At 47.4% G+C, this 15,120-nt stretch overlaps 1 protein-coding gene across 11 annotated transcripts in view; it reads left to right on the top strand.

The window, feature by feature from the left end:
• The window catches only part of EVA1C (eva-1 homolog C), a 112,985-nt gene that overhangs the window by 57,232 nt on the left and 40,633 nt on the right, over nt 1-15,120 (top strand). For 9 of the 11 annotated variants that reach the window (XM_043892690.1, XM_043892685.1, XM_043892684.1 and 6 more), the window contains 2 exons: nt 1,092-1,244; nt 13,780-13,923. In XM_043892690.1, the coding sequence (XP_043748625.1) occupies nt 1,092-1,244; nt 13,780-13,923 (297 nt within the window). The remainder of the gene's footprint in view (nt 1-1,091; nt 1,245-13,779; nt 13,924-15,120) is intronic. The other 2 variants (XM_043892683.1, XM_043892686.1) reach the window with 2 other exon arrangements.

Raw genomic sequence — 15,120 nt, 5'->3', positions numbered from 1 at the left:
AATAAACTCTATTTTCTCCAGGGTGCGTTTATAATGTCACCTCTGTATAATGTTGCAAAGAGAATTTCACTGTGGTACTCAGATTAAACAAATAAACTTTTTGTAAATTCTTTGAGGACTAACCATGAGGTGGAATCTTCCTCTCCTGGGACCTACACCAGCCTGAGGGCCCGTTGTTCCGGAACTGCCAAACTTGGAACCAGCTCTTCACACCTCCAAAGAGGGATTCTTTTTTTTCATATTCTTTTCCGTTCGGGTTTATCACACGCTGTCGGATGTAGTTCCCTATGCTGTGTAATAGGACCTTGTGTTTCCAGGAGGAATTGTTCACAGACACGGCTCCTTGTTTTTTGTTCCTTTCCTGGAAAAGGAAATAATTTGCTTGTGCGTAGTTTCTCTGTCTCTTGGTAGATACACCAATGGGACGTGAGAATGTTGTGAAGTTGGGTGGTAAGGTTTCACTGGACTCCCTCTGAGATTATTCTTGGTCTTTACCTGTGTGGGGGCTTCCCAGATGACACTAATGGTAAAGAACCCTCCGGCCAATACAGGAGACTCAAGAGATGCGGGTTCAATTCCCAGGCCAGGAAGATCCCTGGAGGAGGAAACGGCAACCCCCTCCAGTGTTCTTGCCTGGCAGATCCCACGGACAGAGGAGCCTGGTGGGCTACAGTCCAAGGGTCACAAAGAGTTGGACACGACTGGGGGACTAAGCATGCAGCTGTGGGGGTCCCGAGATGACCTTTGAGAAAAGGCTCCCTGGAATCAAGGAACCTGTGTGTTCAGGTGGGGAGGGAGAGTGAAGTCCCTCCGTGGCCAGGCTTGTCCTAGGGCTGGCCCAGTGCGCCCTGCCCTCTCCACCCCGACGTCCCTCCTCCTCCGTTTGGTCCTCAGTGTCGTCCCTGGGTCTCTACCCTGATCCACTCATTGCTCCCCCCCGCAGAAGGATCGCAGGGTCAGAGTGCCATGCCGTCTGTCCCTTTCCGGGGGTGCAGCCCCGCGGGGGATGGGAGCTGCCCAGGACGCGGGCGATGCTCACGGAGTCCTTCTGGGGAAGCTGATGGTGCCGCTGATTTTGGTTTCTGCTTCAGATGAATTAAAAAACAAAACCGTGTGTGAAGACCACGAGCTGAAACTGCACTGCCACGAGTCCAAGTTCCTCAACATCTACTCTGCGACCTACGGCAGGAGGACCCAGGAGAGGGACGTCTGCACCTCGGAAGCCGGGCGGCTCCCCCCCTTTGGTAGGTGTCTTATGTGGGTGCTGTCAGGGTGCTGTCCGAGGAGCCTGGGGCTCCGGTCTCCACTGGCTGGTACCCTGGCTAGAGGGAAAGTCAAGGGCGAGGGGAACCCCTCACCAGGGTCTGCCTCCTTCTGCCCCCAACCCATTGCATAATCCGTCTGGCGTTGTCATTATTGAGTGCCTGCTGTATGCAAGGCCCATCCCAGGCTTGGGAGAGTCGTTAGTGACCGACAGTCTACCTGGAGCTGACCTTCCCGCGGTGGACGAGGACGCGATGTGAAAGCAGATAATGCACGAGCGCATACCTCAGATTTCAGGTGCTGATCAGCATTAAGGGCACAAGCCGGTGTGGAAAGGAGAGGGCAGGCTGGCAGGTGGGGGGCTGCAGGGAGGCACAGGGTAAACGGGTGAAGGCGTGCTGAGCAGAGACGCGAGGAGGAGAGCCTGCAGACCTTGGGGAAGGTGTCCAAGTGGAGAGAAGAGCCAGGGGAAGGCTCTGAGCCTGCAGGCTGAAGAAGAGCTCAACGAGTCACTCTGAGAAATCTGCAGTGTGGAGCTAAGACATGTCTGAAAGGCCCATCCTTCAAGTGAAGGTGAAGGGGTTAGTCGCTCAATTGTGTCCAACTCTTTGCAATCCCATGGACTCTTTGCAATCCCACCAGTGTCCTCTGTCCATGGGATTCTCCAGGCAAGAATATTGGAGTGGGTTGCCATGCCCTCCTCCAGTGGATCTTCCCGACACAGGGATCGAACCCAGGTCTCCCGCCTTGCAGGAAGATTCTTTACCATCTGAGCCACCAGGGAAACATTCCACCCTTCAAAGTCACCTGTTATTATTAGGGCTCTCCAGAGAAACAGCATCATTAGGTGATAATTAAGACAGATAGATAGACTGCTTTGAAAGATTGACTCACGCAGTTGTGTGGCCTGGCAAGTTTGAATCTGTAGGGCAGGTTAGTGGTCTGAAAATGCAGGTAAGAGTTGATGTTCGGTCTTGAGTCTGAATTCCACAGGACAGCAGACTGGAAATACTGGTAGAGTTTTGTATTTCAGCCTGGAGAAAAGCTTTTTCAGATGACCTGTCTTTGCGCTTGAAGCCTTCCATGGATCAGTTGAGGTCCACTCAGGTTATGGAGGGTGACCTGCTTTACTCAAAGTTTGCTGATTTAGTGTTAGTCGTATCTTTTTAAAATTTAAATGCAGGTGATTTACAATGTTTCAGGTGTACGACAAAGTGATTCAGCTTTATAGACACGTGTGCTCACTCGGTCGTGTCTGACTCTGCGACCCCACGGGCCACAGCCCACAGCGCTCCTCTGTCCATGGGGTTCTCCAGGCAAGAATACCAGAGTGGGTTGCCATTTCCTCCTCCAGGGGATCTCCCCACCCAAGGATCAAATCTGCGTCTCTTGCATCTCCTGCATTGACAGGTGGATTCTTTACCTTTTGCCACCTTTTACAGATTCTTTCCCATTGTAGGTTATTACAAGATATTGAATATAATTCCCTGTGCTATACAGTAGGTCCTTGTTGTTTATCTATTTTAGATGTAATGTATCTGTTAACTCCAAATTCCTAATCTATCCTGCCTCTTTACTCCTGTGATAATCATAAGTTTATTCTCTATGTCTAATGTTAGCCATATCTTTAAAATGCCTTCAAAACAACGTCTAGACTGGTGTCTGACCAAACCCCTGGGCACCGTAGTCTGGCCAAAATGACACACGAAGTTAACGATCCCAGTCCCCAATCTGTGGTGGTGAAACAACCTCGCCTAGACCTGCCATGTTACCAGGGAGAACAGACTCGATAGTGAAACAGCAAAAAAGGTGCACTTCACTCATCAAATTTCAAATGAGCTCCTTATTGTGTTAAATTGTTGCAGCGGATCCCCGGATCACATGTGAAATGAAACATTAATTTTAAAAAGAAGTTTATGAGTAAGTAATACCTTGGATCTGGGGGTAAAAAAAGGAAAGAAAGTGACCTAGCCACACAGGCAGACTCTCAGGCAAGACTAGAGAGAGAACCAAACACCATTTCACAAGGAACACGTGTCCCTTGTCTCTGAGGCCCCTCGCCCAGCATTCAGGGAAGGAAGGCCCTTGGTCAGGAGGGTGGAGGGTGTCTGAAGGACAGCCCAGCAGACAGCAGAAGCAGCCTGAAGTGGGCATCCAACCTCTCTTAATTAGCCCCCATCTTAACAGGCTTGGCTGCCACGTGGGTAGAGAGACACTCACGGGGTGGCTCCCCCTGTCTGTCCATGCCCGGGGCCCTGGAAGGTGACCTGTGAGTTTGGAAACTCCAGTTTCCCTCTCATATAACATCTGCATGCGTTCATGTCTCTACCCGGTCCTCCCTTTGTTCCTGCTGCTGCATTAGATCAAGGGACCATTGCCTGGTCACCTCAGGAGGCCCCCTGTCCCTGGACATGGCTTTCCCCCCAGGGTGGCCAGAGGCAGCCTTCTAAAGGGCCAGTCTGATCACTGCCCCCCGGCATGTCCTCCAGGGGCTCCCTATGTCCTCTGGTTTGCTTAGCTGAACAAGGCACCCGGATGACCTGACCTCTATCTACAGAAAGGTATTACACTGCTTAACCTCAGTGTGGGGTCACTTAATATTAATCAGGGGTTCTTCTGAGCAGAAGTTGGTAGATGCACATGCAGGCTGAATGACTGATGTTCTGAAAGTTGCTGCCTTACGTTCCTGGGAAGTTGGATTCAGGAGTTAGGGTTAAAGAGATAAGTCATCAGCCAAAGAAAACATTAGCAGACACCGTGGCTAAAAGACAGGTTCCCATGGAGAGTTCAAGGAATCCTCAAGTCAGTCATGAATAAGCCTTGTTGACTCGGGCAAAGTCTGTGAATGGGACACTGAGCCCTTTGCTTGGCTGGTCAGTTTTAAAAGCTTGAAGCCCTGGCTGAGTCACATGGCAAAACCCCTGCCCTCTTCCCCCACCTCCCTCCCTGCCCCACAAGTGCATTCATGACCCAACACCCCGTGTCAGAGACCTACAGGCCCCAGGCTCTGCAGTGTGAACGGGTCCAGGCAAAAATGAAAGGGTCCTTGAAAGTGCCCATTCATCTCACCATCTTGGGTCCCCACCCACTCACCATCTCAAATGCCCATTGATTTCTTTTTTAGCAGCAGAAACTTTTTGTATTAGGGTATAGCCAATCAACAGTGTTGTGGTAGTCTCAGGGGAAGAGCAGAGGGACTCAGTCATACATACACATGTATCCGTTCTCCCCCAAAACCTTCTCCCGTCCAGGCTGGAAGTGCCCACTCATCTTGTCCCCCAGCTCTCTATGGAGGTCTCAACCCGGTTCTCACCTTTCAGGTCAGCACTGCAGGGCGGAACTGTACATGTGTGTGGCGCCAGGAAACCTTGGCTGCCAGTGCCAATGAGTTTTCTTAATCTTACTGAACGCTAAGAAATTCTCTACTCCTCGGTGCAGGTGAGCTGTCCGTGAAGGCTTTAAACTGCACTTGGCATGTTTGTCCCACAGAATCGTCAGTTTCCCATCTGGTGTAAGCACACTTTAATGTCCCCCACTTTAGAAAGCTGGACTCCCTCTTTTGACCCCCAGCCCCCTTCCGCTGCGTCTGAAAGTCTTGTGGGCACTCCCTGCACTCAGGATCCCAAATCCAGCCTGTTTGCTCCCAGCCCGCTCTGGACTTCTCTCATCTAGACTATCTGGGCCTCCTCCCTTCTCCTTGATTCTGTTCCCTCCCTTAGCCGCTTCTTTGCTTAGCAGTCAGAGGGAGTTTTTATCTAAGGCAACTCAGATCACAGCCCCCATCCCACTTGAAGCCCCCAACTCTGTCTTCTGTAATTAGAATGAATCCCATCCCCAGTCGTGGTCCTGCGTCCCTCTCTCCTTCCTTCTCTGCCTCTGGAGCCCTGCTCACTCATTCACACTGTCGTGCCTTTGCACACGCTCTGCCTTTGGGCTGGGATGTTCTCAGCCCACATCTTCACGTGGCCAGCTTTGTTTCATCACTCGGGAATCCACTCGGACGTCATCTCAGGGATCTTCCCAGGCACCCTGCCAGCGTGGCACCTCGTCCGGGTCTCCGCCTCGAGCTGTCCTTGTCTGATGGTCTCCACAGTCTGGAGTCACTTAGGTGCCTGGTCTCTCTACCCAGGAGAAGGCCAGCACTGCAAAGGTGACGTGTGTCTGTGCCATGAGGATTCCCAGCCAGCAGAGCAGGGCCTGGCACAGAGTAGGTGCCCGAGTGAATTTTGAGCCCTGTGAATGAATCAGAACCACCAACACCCCCCCCTTCCTAAGTGGGGTGAGCCACACTGGGCTCAGCAAGTGGATGGTTGCCGGCTGGTACGTGGGCCTGGTGTTGTCGTAGCTTCCAACCTCTCGTGAGATGCTGGAAATCTGATTTTTTTTCTAATGTGAAGTTTTCCAACTTTTAAAACACTGTGAGAGCCAAACAAAATATGCCTACAGGCCACATCCGGTCCATGGCCCCGGCGTGAGATCTCTGCTCTCGGTTCCCAGTTATTACGGCGGCTCAGCCTTAGTGCTTTGAAGAAGGAGAAAGCGCTGTTTATTTTTGGCCCTGGAACCTGGCTTGAACTTGGAAGGATAGTTGCCTGGAGGCCAAGTGGTCAGGGCTCACCGTGGGCCTCTGCAAGGGGATGTGTGCGCTTTTCCTCTTGCGATATAAGCTAACGTCTGGGGCAGTCCCGCAGGCTGAGTCTGGGTACCCAGGGCAGCTCGTCACACGCAGTCAGGAAGCAGAGCGGAGCAAGGCTTTACCTCTCAATTACTCGGCAAGAGGATGAGACAGCTAGGTAGCATCACCGACTCAGTGGACATGAACTTGAGCAAACTCTGGGAGCCAGTGAAGGACGGGAAGCCTGGCGTGCTGCGGTGTTACCAGCCACTGCACCCCAGTTGCTATTGCATTGTAATGAAATACTCCCAAGTTTAATGACTTAAAAGCAAAAATGAGCGATTAGCACCTCACAGTTTCTGGGGGTCAGGGGTTCCAGGGCAGCCTGGTTGGGAAGTTCTTACTTAGGGTCTCGTGAGGCCTCGTCAGGCTACTGGCTCGGGGTGTGGTCATCTGAGGGCTGGGCATCCAAGGAGGCTCCCTTACGCGATGGACAAGTTGGTGCTGGCTGTTGATGGGTGGCCTTGGTCTCCCCACTTGGGTCTCTTGAGCGTCCTTGCAGCATGGCAGCCAGCTTCTTCTTCCAGAGCCCAAGCGGCAGAGGAGCAAACGGAAGCCACACCCTGTCACCTCTCTAGAGTCTGCCGTCACAGAGAGCAGCTGGTTCCTCAAGGGAGGAGGCTACACACGGGCGTGAGTTCCGTGGTGGGCCGTCCAGAAGGCCGTTACGGGCTGAACTGTGTCCCCCTAAAACCCCCTTGCGGACGTCCTAACCCCCTCAGAATGTGACCGTGTGAGGAGGCGGGCCTTTAAAGCGGTGACTAATTTGAGGTAATATAGGAGGGCCTGCATCCAGTGTGACTGCTGTCCTCACAAGAAGGGGAGCTCGGGACATGGACGCACAGGAGGGAAGATGACATGAGGACGCAGGGAGAGGTGCAAGAGAGGAAGCCTCAGAAGGCGCCCACCCACTGGACAGCACCAACTTCCCACCTCAGAACTGAGAGGACACAAAATTCTATGGTTTAAGGCACCCAGGGTGTGGCCTTTGTTACCGCAGCCCTAGGAACTAACACAAAGGCTGATCATCACAGCTTTCAAGCAAAAAAATTAGAAAGAGCATCAAGGCTGATGACCATGCCAGCTGTCAAAAGTGATACTTCTGAACTGTGGTGTTGGAGAAGACTCTTGAGAGTCCCTTGGACTGCAAGGAGATCCAACCAGTCCATCCTAAAGGAGATCAGTCCTGGGTGTTCATTGGAAGGACTGATGCTGAAGCTGCAACTCCAATCCTTTGGCCACCTGATACGAAGAGTTGACTCATTGGAAAAGACCCTGATGCTGGGAAAGATTGAAGGCGGGAGGAGAAGGGGACGAAAGAGGATGAGATGGTTGGATGGCATCACCAACTCAATGAACATGAGTTTGAGTAAACTCCGGGAGATGCTGAAGGACAGGGAAGCCTGGTGTGCTGCAGTCCATGGGGTCGCAGAGAGTCAGACACGACTAAGCGACTGAACTGAACTGAACTGAACTGTCATACAGGTTTAAACACAATCTGGTGTCTCTGGTGTCTCTCTTGAAGGTGATGACCCAAAGACATTTCTGAAAGGTCTTCAGGCAAGTCAGATCCTTCAGAACTTACAGCTCCTCTTGGGACTCCCCTGGAGGTTCAGTGGTTAAGACTCTGCGCTTCCAATGCAGGGGGCACAGGTTTGATTCCTGGTCAGGGAACTAAGATCCGACATGTCACGTGGTGCAGCCAAAATTTTTTTTTTAAAAGGAAGAAGTTATGGCTCCTCTATTGGAAAAGAAACTGAAAGAAAATAGGAAAGTGATTGATCAGCGCTGGTCGCAGAGAAACCCCAGTGGAGCAGCATCTGACACAAGAAAGGATAAGCCTTCCCACAGACCTGGGAAAGCAGGCTTCCAGAAAGCTACTTTGGCCGGGTGTCCACCGTGGCACGTCATTTCCTGCAGCAGTTACACTTTCTGGGTGGGCTCCAAGGGTGCTATTTCCTTAATAAGAGAGTGAGAAAAACCACACAATGGGTCTCAAAGGCTGTACTAAGGCCACCCCAAGGCCAAGTGTGGGCAGGCCTGGACTTTTCAGCCAAAGATCAAGGTGCCAGGTGCTCCCACTGCCAAGACAGTCTCGTAAGAGCAACCAGCCTAATTATCTAAATAAACACAGGTTGTAAAGAGCGATTAACTGCAGTTTCAGTGTGAAACGGTAGCCAAAAATATAAAAATTAAACAGTTGAGTATCTTGTTATCACATGTATTGGGGCGGAGGGTAGTTTGCCAGGCAGAGGGGTGCAAACAAAGTCAGCCTGGGAGGGAAATAACCACTTAAAAAAAAAGAATCCTGCCAATGGTTCAGAGCTCAGTGTCAACAAGGAAATGGTCAGAGCTACATAGGACCTGAACTGCCTTGGGCCTCTTCCTAAAAATACACCATGGGTTCTTTCACTCTCACCAGTATAAATTCTTTTGCTCCCAGGGTAACTATGAGTGCAGAAGCCTGTCTCTGTAAATCACGCTGGTCACAGGACCTCCTGGGTCCAAGAAGATTGTGGTCTTACAAATGGAGTCTTCCCTACCCCCTTCCTCTGTTAGCCTTAAGAAATATGATCAGGCACATGTCCTAAGAAAATATAAAGCTTCTGGGGCTCTCATACAGTTCTGGCAAGAGTGTGAATTGATACAACCCTTCTGAACGGCTTGGCAGTGTATATCAAAAGCTTTAATATTTTGAATACCCTCTGACAAAGCAATCTACTTCCAAGAGTTAGAAACCGTCATGCTTGTGTGCAAGTATTTAGCTCTAAGGATGTTTCACGCAGAATTCTTTATGGCATTAAACAATGGAAACCATTGGAACATCTACCAATAGGGTATTGTAAATAGAGCTGGTACATTTATAAAGTGAGAAACTATACAACTCTTTAAAATGATGCTTATGTTAAAATTTTTCATAAATATGCTAATAAATGAGGAAAAGTAGCATACAGAGTCATATGTATATGATCCATTGAGGGGGAAGGACATTTAAATATAGAAAAGTGACTAGAAAGATGCTCTTTAAAGGTTAACCACTGTTTTTCTTGATTAGTGGAATTTACTGAGGATTTTTATTTTCCTGGTTTAGGAGTATTTGTGGTTTTCAAGTTTTCAGCTATAAACATGTATTTGAAACAGAAAAAAATAGTAGCTTACAGAAAAAACGATAATAGGTGTTGGACTTCCAAGAATAACTTCATAATTCTTTTGTTACTTCTTTTCAATATAGGTGGCTTGTCCAGAAATCATACAACTCATTCTCAATCTTGAGATATAAGGGTTTTTTCCAATTGATAGATATGCTAATAATAGATGAATTTCCAATTGATAAATGTCCAAATAATAATAAGGCTCCTAAAGACAGAAAAATATTCACAATCAACCCTGTGCACCCACAAAGCAATGAAAAATAGTAATAAAAATGAACTACAGGGGACTGAGGAGAGATAAATTAGGGGATGGGATTAACAGATACACACTACTTTATATAAAGCAGGTAAACAACGAGGACCTACTGTATAGCACAGGAAACTATATTCAATATTGTGTAATAACGTATAATGGCAAAGAATCTGGAAAAGAATATATATTATAACTGAATCACTTTGCTATACACTTGAAACTAACACAACATTGTAAATTAATCCTACTTCAATAAAAAATTTTAAATAAACTGGAAGAAAATTCAAAGGATATATCTTTACTCCTAGATAAACTTCCCGTAGCTTCTGGGGCAAATTGAGGTATACAAAAGGATCATTTATCATTACATTTGCAGAAAAATTTACATTTCTGAAAAAAATTACCCCAGAGACACTCATATTGAAAAGCTGTCTTCTATCCAGATACGAATTTTGTTTTTCTTTTTAAGAAAGTTCATTTTGTATGCTTTCATTTCAAAGCAGTGTAAACTCACAAAAACTTGGAAAGTATCTTAAAATCAATAGGGGGGAAAAAATTCTTTCTCATCAGCCAAAAATAGCACCCTGAGAATCTTAGTAATTCTCCTTCCAGTATTTGTGTGTGTGTGTGTTTATTTGCAGATTAAGCTGTAGTATATAGGTTTCATCATTCCATATGCCTGTTTTCACTTGAAAGAACCAAAGAAGGCATTTAGTTTAGACTATAAATTATCTAAGTCCCAAAGGCCTTTTGTGGAGGTACCACGTTCCCATCTAAGGTGATGGCCTGATGTCAGTAATGGAAACTGACAGACACTGGGCGCTGCATTGGACCCTCCAAATGTAACATCGTTCAGTGGTCATGCCAGCCAGTAAACCAGCATGGCTGTCCGTATCGTCGCCGTCCAGTGAGGACACAGGCTCAGCAAGGGAGCTCATTCACCCTCAGCGACAGCTGGTGAGAACAGTTCACGTGTATGCGGGCTTTGACTCCTGCAGTTGCTTAGCACAGGTCTCACGGAAAGATGGTAAAAATGATGTTCCTCAAGCTATGGGGGAGGAGCACAGAGTCTCAGTGAGTTGAACAGATAGTAGGTGCTGGGCAAACAGCAGAGAAACCCCAGTGCCCTCCGGGAGCTCCCCATCCAATGAGAGATCCAGGCACAAAAGCAACTGACAGAACACAGCGTGACTCACTCTGAGCATCACGAGTGCCCACTGCAGACCCCAGCTCCATGCAGCAGCCCGCCCGATGGGGCAGCCCACTCTGTGCTCTGGAAACCACTGCCTTCGCCCCTCAGGCTTGGGGCTGGTAGCCTCTCTCTGCTGTTCCTCACCTCAGGGCCCTGCACCGTCCTTGGAGGTGTTCATGTCCCATTCACGCCTTTGTAAAGTCTCTTTATCAAGCCCACTTTACGTGGCCCGATTTGAGCCCTGGGTGGACCGCCAGAACACCCTTCAGGCTGTTAGTCTTTACTCTTCACAGAGACCTGCTTGATGCTCTGGCACTTCAAACCATTTCATTCCATCCTCATTGGCTGCCTGACGTGCTCTGTTTACTTTTCTGTCATTCATGAAAACCCACCAAATTCGGTCCAGCAAGACACATCCTTTAGGCAGAAATATCAGAAGCAGTCAGAAAACAGATGCAAGTTGCCAAGTAGAACTGATCCAGGGGCCAACAAAAGGATGACAGCTTCCGGCGGCCCCTCCAGGCAGCTTTTCTCAGCATAGATTCGAACTCAGGGGTCATCCTCCCAGAACACATTCCAAAGCCACATGTATGGGCTGTTTGCATTTCCTGGTGTCCATGGCAGTCCACCAGTCCATTCATTTAATACATCATTGTTGGGCGCCTACCGTGTGCCCTGCACTCCAGTGATCAGGCATCATGGGATTGGACTTGGCAAATAAACCCGAACCTTTATGAAGATATTCAGATCAAGTGCCTTCATGATAATGTTCCTCATTATTTGTTGGGATATACATATTACATACTTTTAGATATATAACATGGAGAAGGAAATGGCAACCCACTCCAGTGTTCTTGCCTGGAAAATCCAACGGACAGAGGAGCCTGGTGGACTACAGTCCATGGGCTAATAAAAGAGTTGGATATGACTTAGCAACTAAACCAAACAAGATATATAACAAAAATATGTAATATATAGCCATACATATGCACATGTATATACACACACATTTATACATATGTGTTTATATGGTCCATATAAGCATGCCCCATATATTATTATATGTGGGAATATAAAATATACACATATAAATAAATATATCTAAGTTATATGTTTTATATGTGTGTGGGTATTTATTTAATTGTCATTTCCTTAAGATCGTTGTCTTCCCACCTTTCTGGTGTTTCCCACAGATTCTTGCTTTCAACTAGACTCTTAGAGATCTCTAAAGTATTAATACAAGAGAGAGAGATGGAACTTCCCTGAGATGTGAGCTTCCCCACCTTTATCTAGCTGCATACTGTTATATAAACAACTTATGATACTAATAATGTATCATATTCTCTGTATATTTTCTATGAAATATAAGATGTGTAATAAACAACCTATCTCATGAGACACACAAGCGCTGAGAACACAGCCTCGGCAGAATGTTTGTTGTAAGTGAGCTGAACTTTGCAAGGTCTCTAGAATTCTCTCCTTCTCTGTTCCCTGCTCTTCAAGCCCTTAACTCCTCCCAACGTGTATGATTAAAATTGCTTCCAAACCAGTCTCCCTGCCTTTGGCTCCTTGACTCTCCCAGGGCAACCAATAACGATGTCGCCAAAGGACCCACGCATCAGGGCGTTTCTTAGGCTCCCTGGTACTTGCAGAATAAAGTTCAAAGTCTCTAGCTCAGCGTTCAGAAGAAGTTGGATCTTGCTCTCCTTTACTTTTCCTGGTCACGTACCGCAGCTTCCCTGCCCGCACCTCAGGCTCAGCCCCTAGACGCCCACTAAGTGCTTCTGGCTCACTGACTTTGGTGCTTATACCTTTCTCTCTTGGCCTGCCGGTACCCAGTTCATGATCCTTCTGCAAGGACCAAGCCCCCTCCTCTGTAAAGCCTGCCTTGACCACTCTGGTCCCCAGCAATCTCCCCCTCCTCCGACCCCATCACATCCTGTCTGAGCCAGTCACTGCTGGTACTCACTCTGTCTCATGTTAGATGTCGGGTCGCCTGTGTGGGCTTTGTCTTTCAGCCCCATCACACATCCTGTGGACGCAAGGTGGGCTTCTCTTGGCTGTTTTCTTCTGACTGCATGTAGCACAGTGCCTCACTCTTCAAACGTGTTCAGTTAATGTTTAGTAACTGTGAAGGCCTTGTGCCAGGGTCCTGAAAAAGTGATGCACATGTTTATTCATCCACCTGTCCGTTTTTCATTCATTCATTCATCAGCTATTGGATTTGCACAGCAGGTCAGGCCGGCAAAATTAGATGATGAACAAAATAAAAATAGCCTCTGTCCTCATCGTGCTTATGTTCACATAGAAGAGAAGGATTCTCAAAATCAACCAATAACTAAACTGTTTCAAAGAGCAGTAACCAATAACTAAACTAAAAGAATAAAAGAAAGAATCTTTATTCAGCGTTCTACATGTTTTGCCTGTTGTGTATGCAAGACCAGTTACATGACTGGGCCGGGGCAGTGTAAAATGCAAATCTAGGGCCCCTTGTTCAAAAATGCGTAAGGATTTCTGATTGGCTTGTTTGTAGAGACGTGGGTCCACCTAGAGTCTGTCACACAGAGTAAAGTCAAAAAGAGAAAAACAGATATTGCACGTTAATGCATATACACAGAGTCTAGAAAAATGGTACAGATGAACCTATTTGCAGGGCAGAAATCGAGACAGGGATGCAGAGAACTGAAGTGTGGACACAGCGGGGGGAAGCAAGAGGGGCGATGGATCGGAAGAGGAGCGCTCCTGCCAGACGCACACCGCTCTGTGTAAAATAAGCAGTGGGCGGCTGCCGTGCGGCACAGCGAGCGCAGTCTGGAGCTCGGCGCTGACCCAGGGGGCTGGGGTGCGGGGTGGCGAGAGGGAAGCTCGGGGGAGGGGACGGGTGTGTGTGTGTAGCTGGTTCACGTTGTGCAGCAGAAACTAACACAGTATATAAGGCAATTATATTCCAATAAAAACTAAAAGAGAAAAGAAAATTTTAGTAAGTCTCTCATCTTATATAACACAATATAATATACAGATAGATTTTCAGACGATGACAGCAGGGTATTAGAGCAAGCTGATTAAAGCAAGCCCTTCCAGCACTGCCTGTATAGTGCTCAGCCCACTGTGGGTGCTTTAATGAGACGGAAAATAATCAAGTAATCACAGCTGATCTCCATGAACTGTGAAGTCCAGCTCAGAAAATAACCGAAGCAGTACATGGATTCTAACCTAAAGGTTTTTGATGTCTCCTGCCTCTCAGACTGTCTGTCTTACTCGGCTCTGCACGTGTTATCCAGGAGATGTTATGGGAAGCAGAGATGCAAAGTCCTCGTCAACAACCACCACTTCGGAAGCCCCTGTCTGCCAGGAGTGAAAAAATACCTCTCGGTCTTCTACGCATGTGGTAAGGATACACCCTCGGCCAGCTGTTTGGAGACCTGCCTCCTGGGGGGGCAGTGGTCGTCTGAACAGAAGGAGGTTTGGAGCAAGTCGCGGCATCTGCCCAACACATCCTGACACTGGGTTGTCTTCCCTCATGCTCATGAGCCTTCCTCCTGTCCTTCATCCTTGTTTATAACGTCCGTGTCAGATAAGCGATAGAATTTTCTTGGGTCAAAAGTGCTTTTAGCTGGACTTCCCTGCGGTTCAGTGGTTAGGACTCTGCCCTTCCACTGCAAGGGACATGGGTTCGATCCCTAGTAGGGAAACTAAGATCCTGCATGCCACCTGGCCAAAAAAAAGAGAAGTGCTTTTAGTAATCAGATTGGCAACAAGAGGGAAGGGAAGGAGAAGAATAAGGAAATGGGATAAACTGGATGTCACTGAGAAGAACGAGTTTAATCTGAGTTTTCAGGAGGCTCTAGAATTTATGGATATGTCATGTAAGTTTACGGAGTATTGCTTGACTCCTAGTTAATCTTCCAGTCTTGTGTTTGGGCTCTAAAATGACTAATTCTCTGGACTGCCAACAGGCATTTTATCAATGTATCCCTAGGGTTAAGCCAACAGATCAAGTGCTTACCTACAGCCTTTAAATATGTTACGTGACAGCCTTACTTTGTTTTCCTAGTGTCTTCAAATCATAAAATGAAATTCTTAGTTGATTTGATTCCAATTTTATAAAGCTACTTTTAAAAATCAAGTGTTAATTACCCTCTGAGGGTACCATGGATTTCTGGTTTGTAATCCTGACACATGGATTGGTGTGGGTTTTTTTTTTTTTTTTCAAATAAGTATAGAAGCAAAGGAAAAGCAAAGAACGTCATAACTGAAGAACCCAATACTTGTGCTCATGGAAACCTCGTTCCCCCTGCCAGATACCCCTAGCCTTTTCTTCTTCTTCTTCTTCTTTTTTAACAGCTTTATTGAGCTATAAATCACAAACTATACAGTTCACCCCTTAATCATACAAATCAGTGGTCTCAATAGAGTCACAGAATTGTGCAACTCGCATTGCAATTAACTTAAGAACATTCTTGGGAATTCCCTAGCGGTCCAGTGGTTAAGATTCCAAGCTTGTACTGAAGGGGTAGAAGTCCGATCCCTGGTCAGGGAACTAAGATCACATATGCACAGTCAGTAAAATAAATGAAAATTTTTT

Source organism: Cervus elaphus, chromosome 31 (genome assembly GCF_910594005.1).
Source record: "Cervus elaphus chromosome 31, mCerEla1.1, whole genome shotgun sequence".
Lineage (NCBI taxonomy): Eukaryota > Metazoa > Chordata > Mammalia > Artiodactyla > Cervidae > Cervus > Cervus elaphus.
This window is presented reverse-complemented; position numbering and strand designations above follow the sequence as displayed.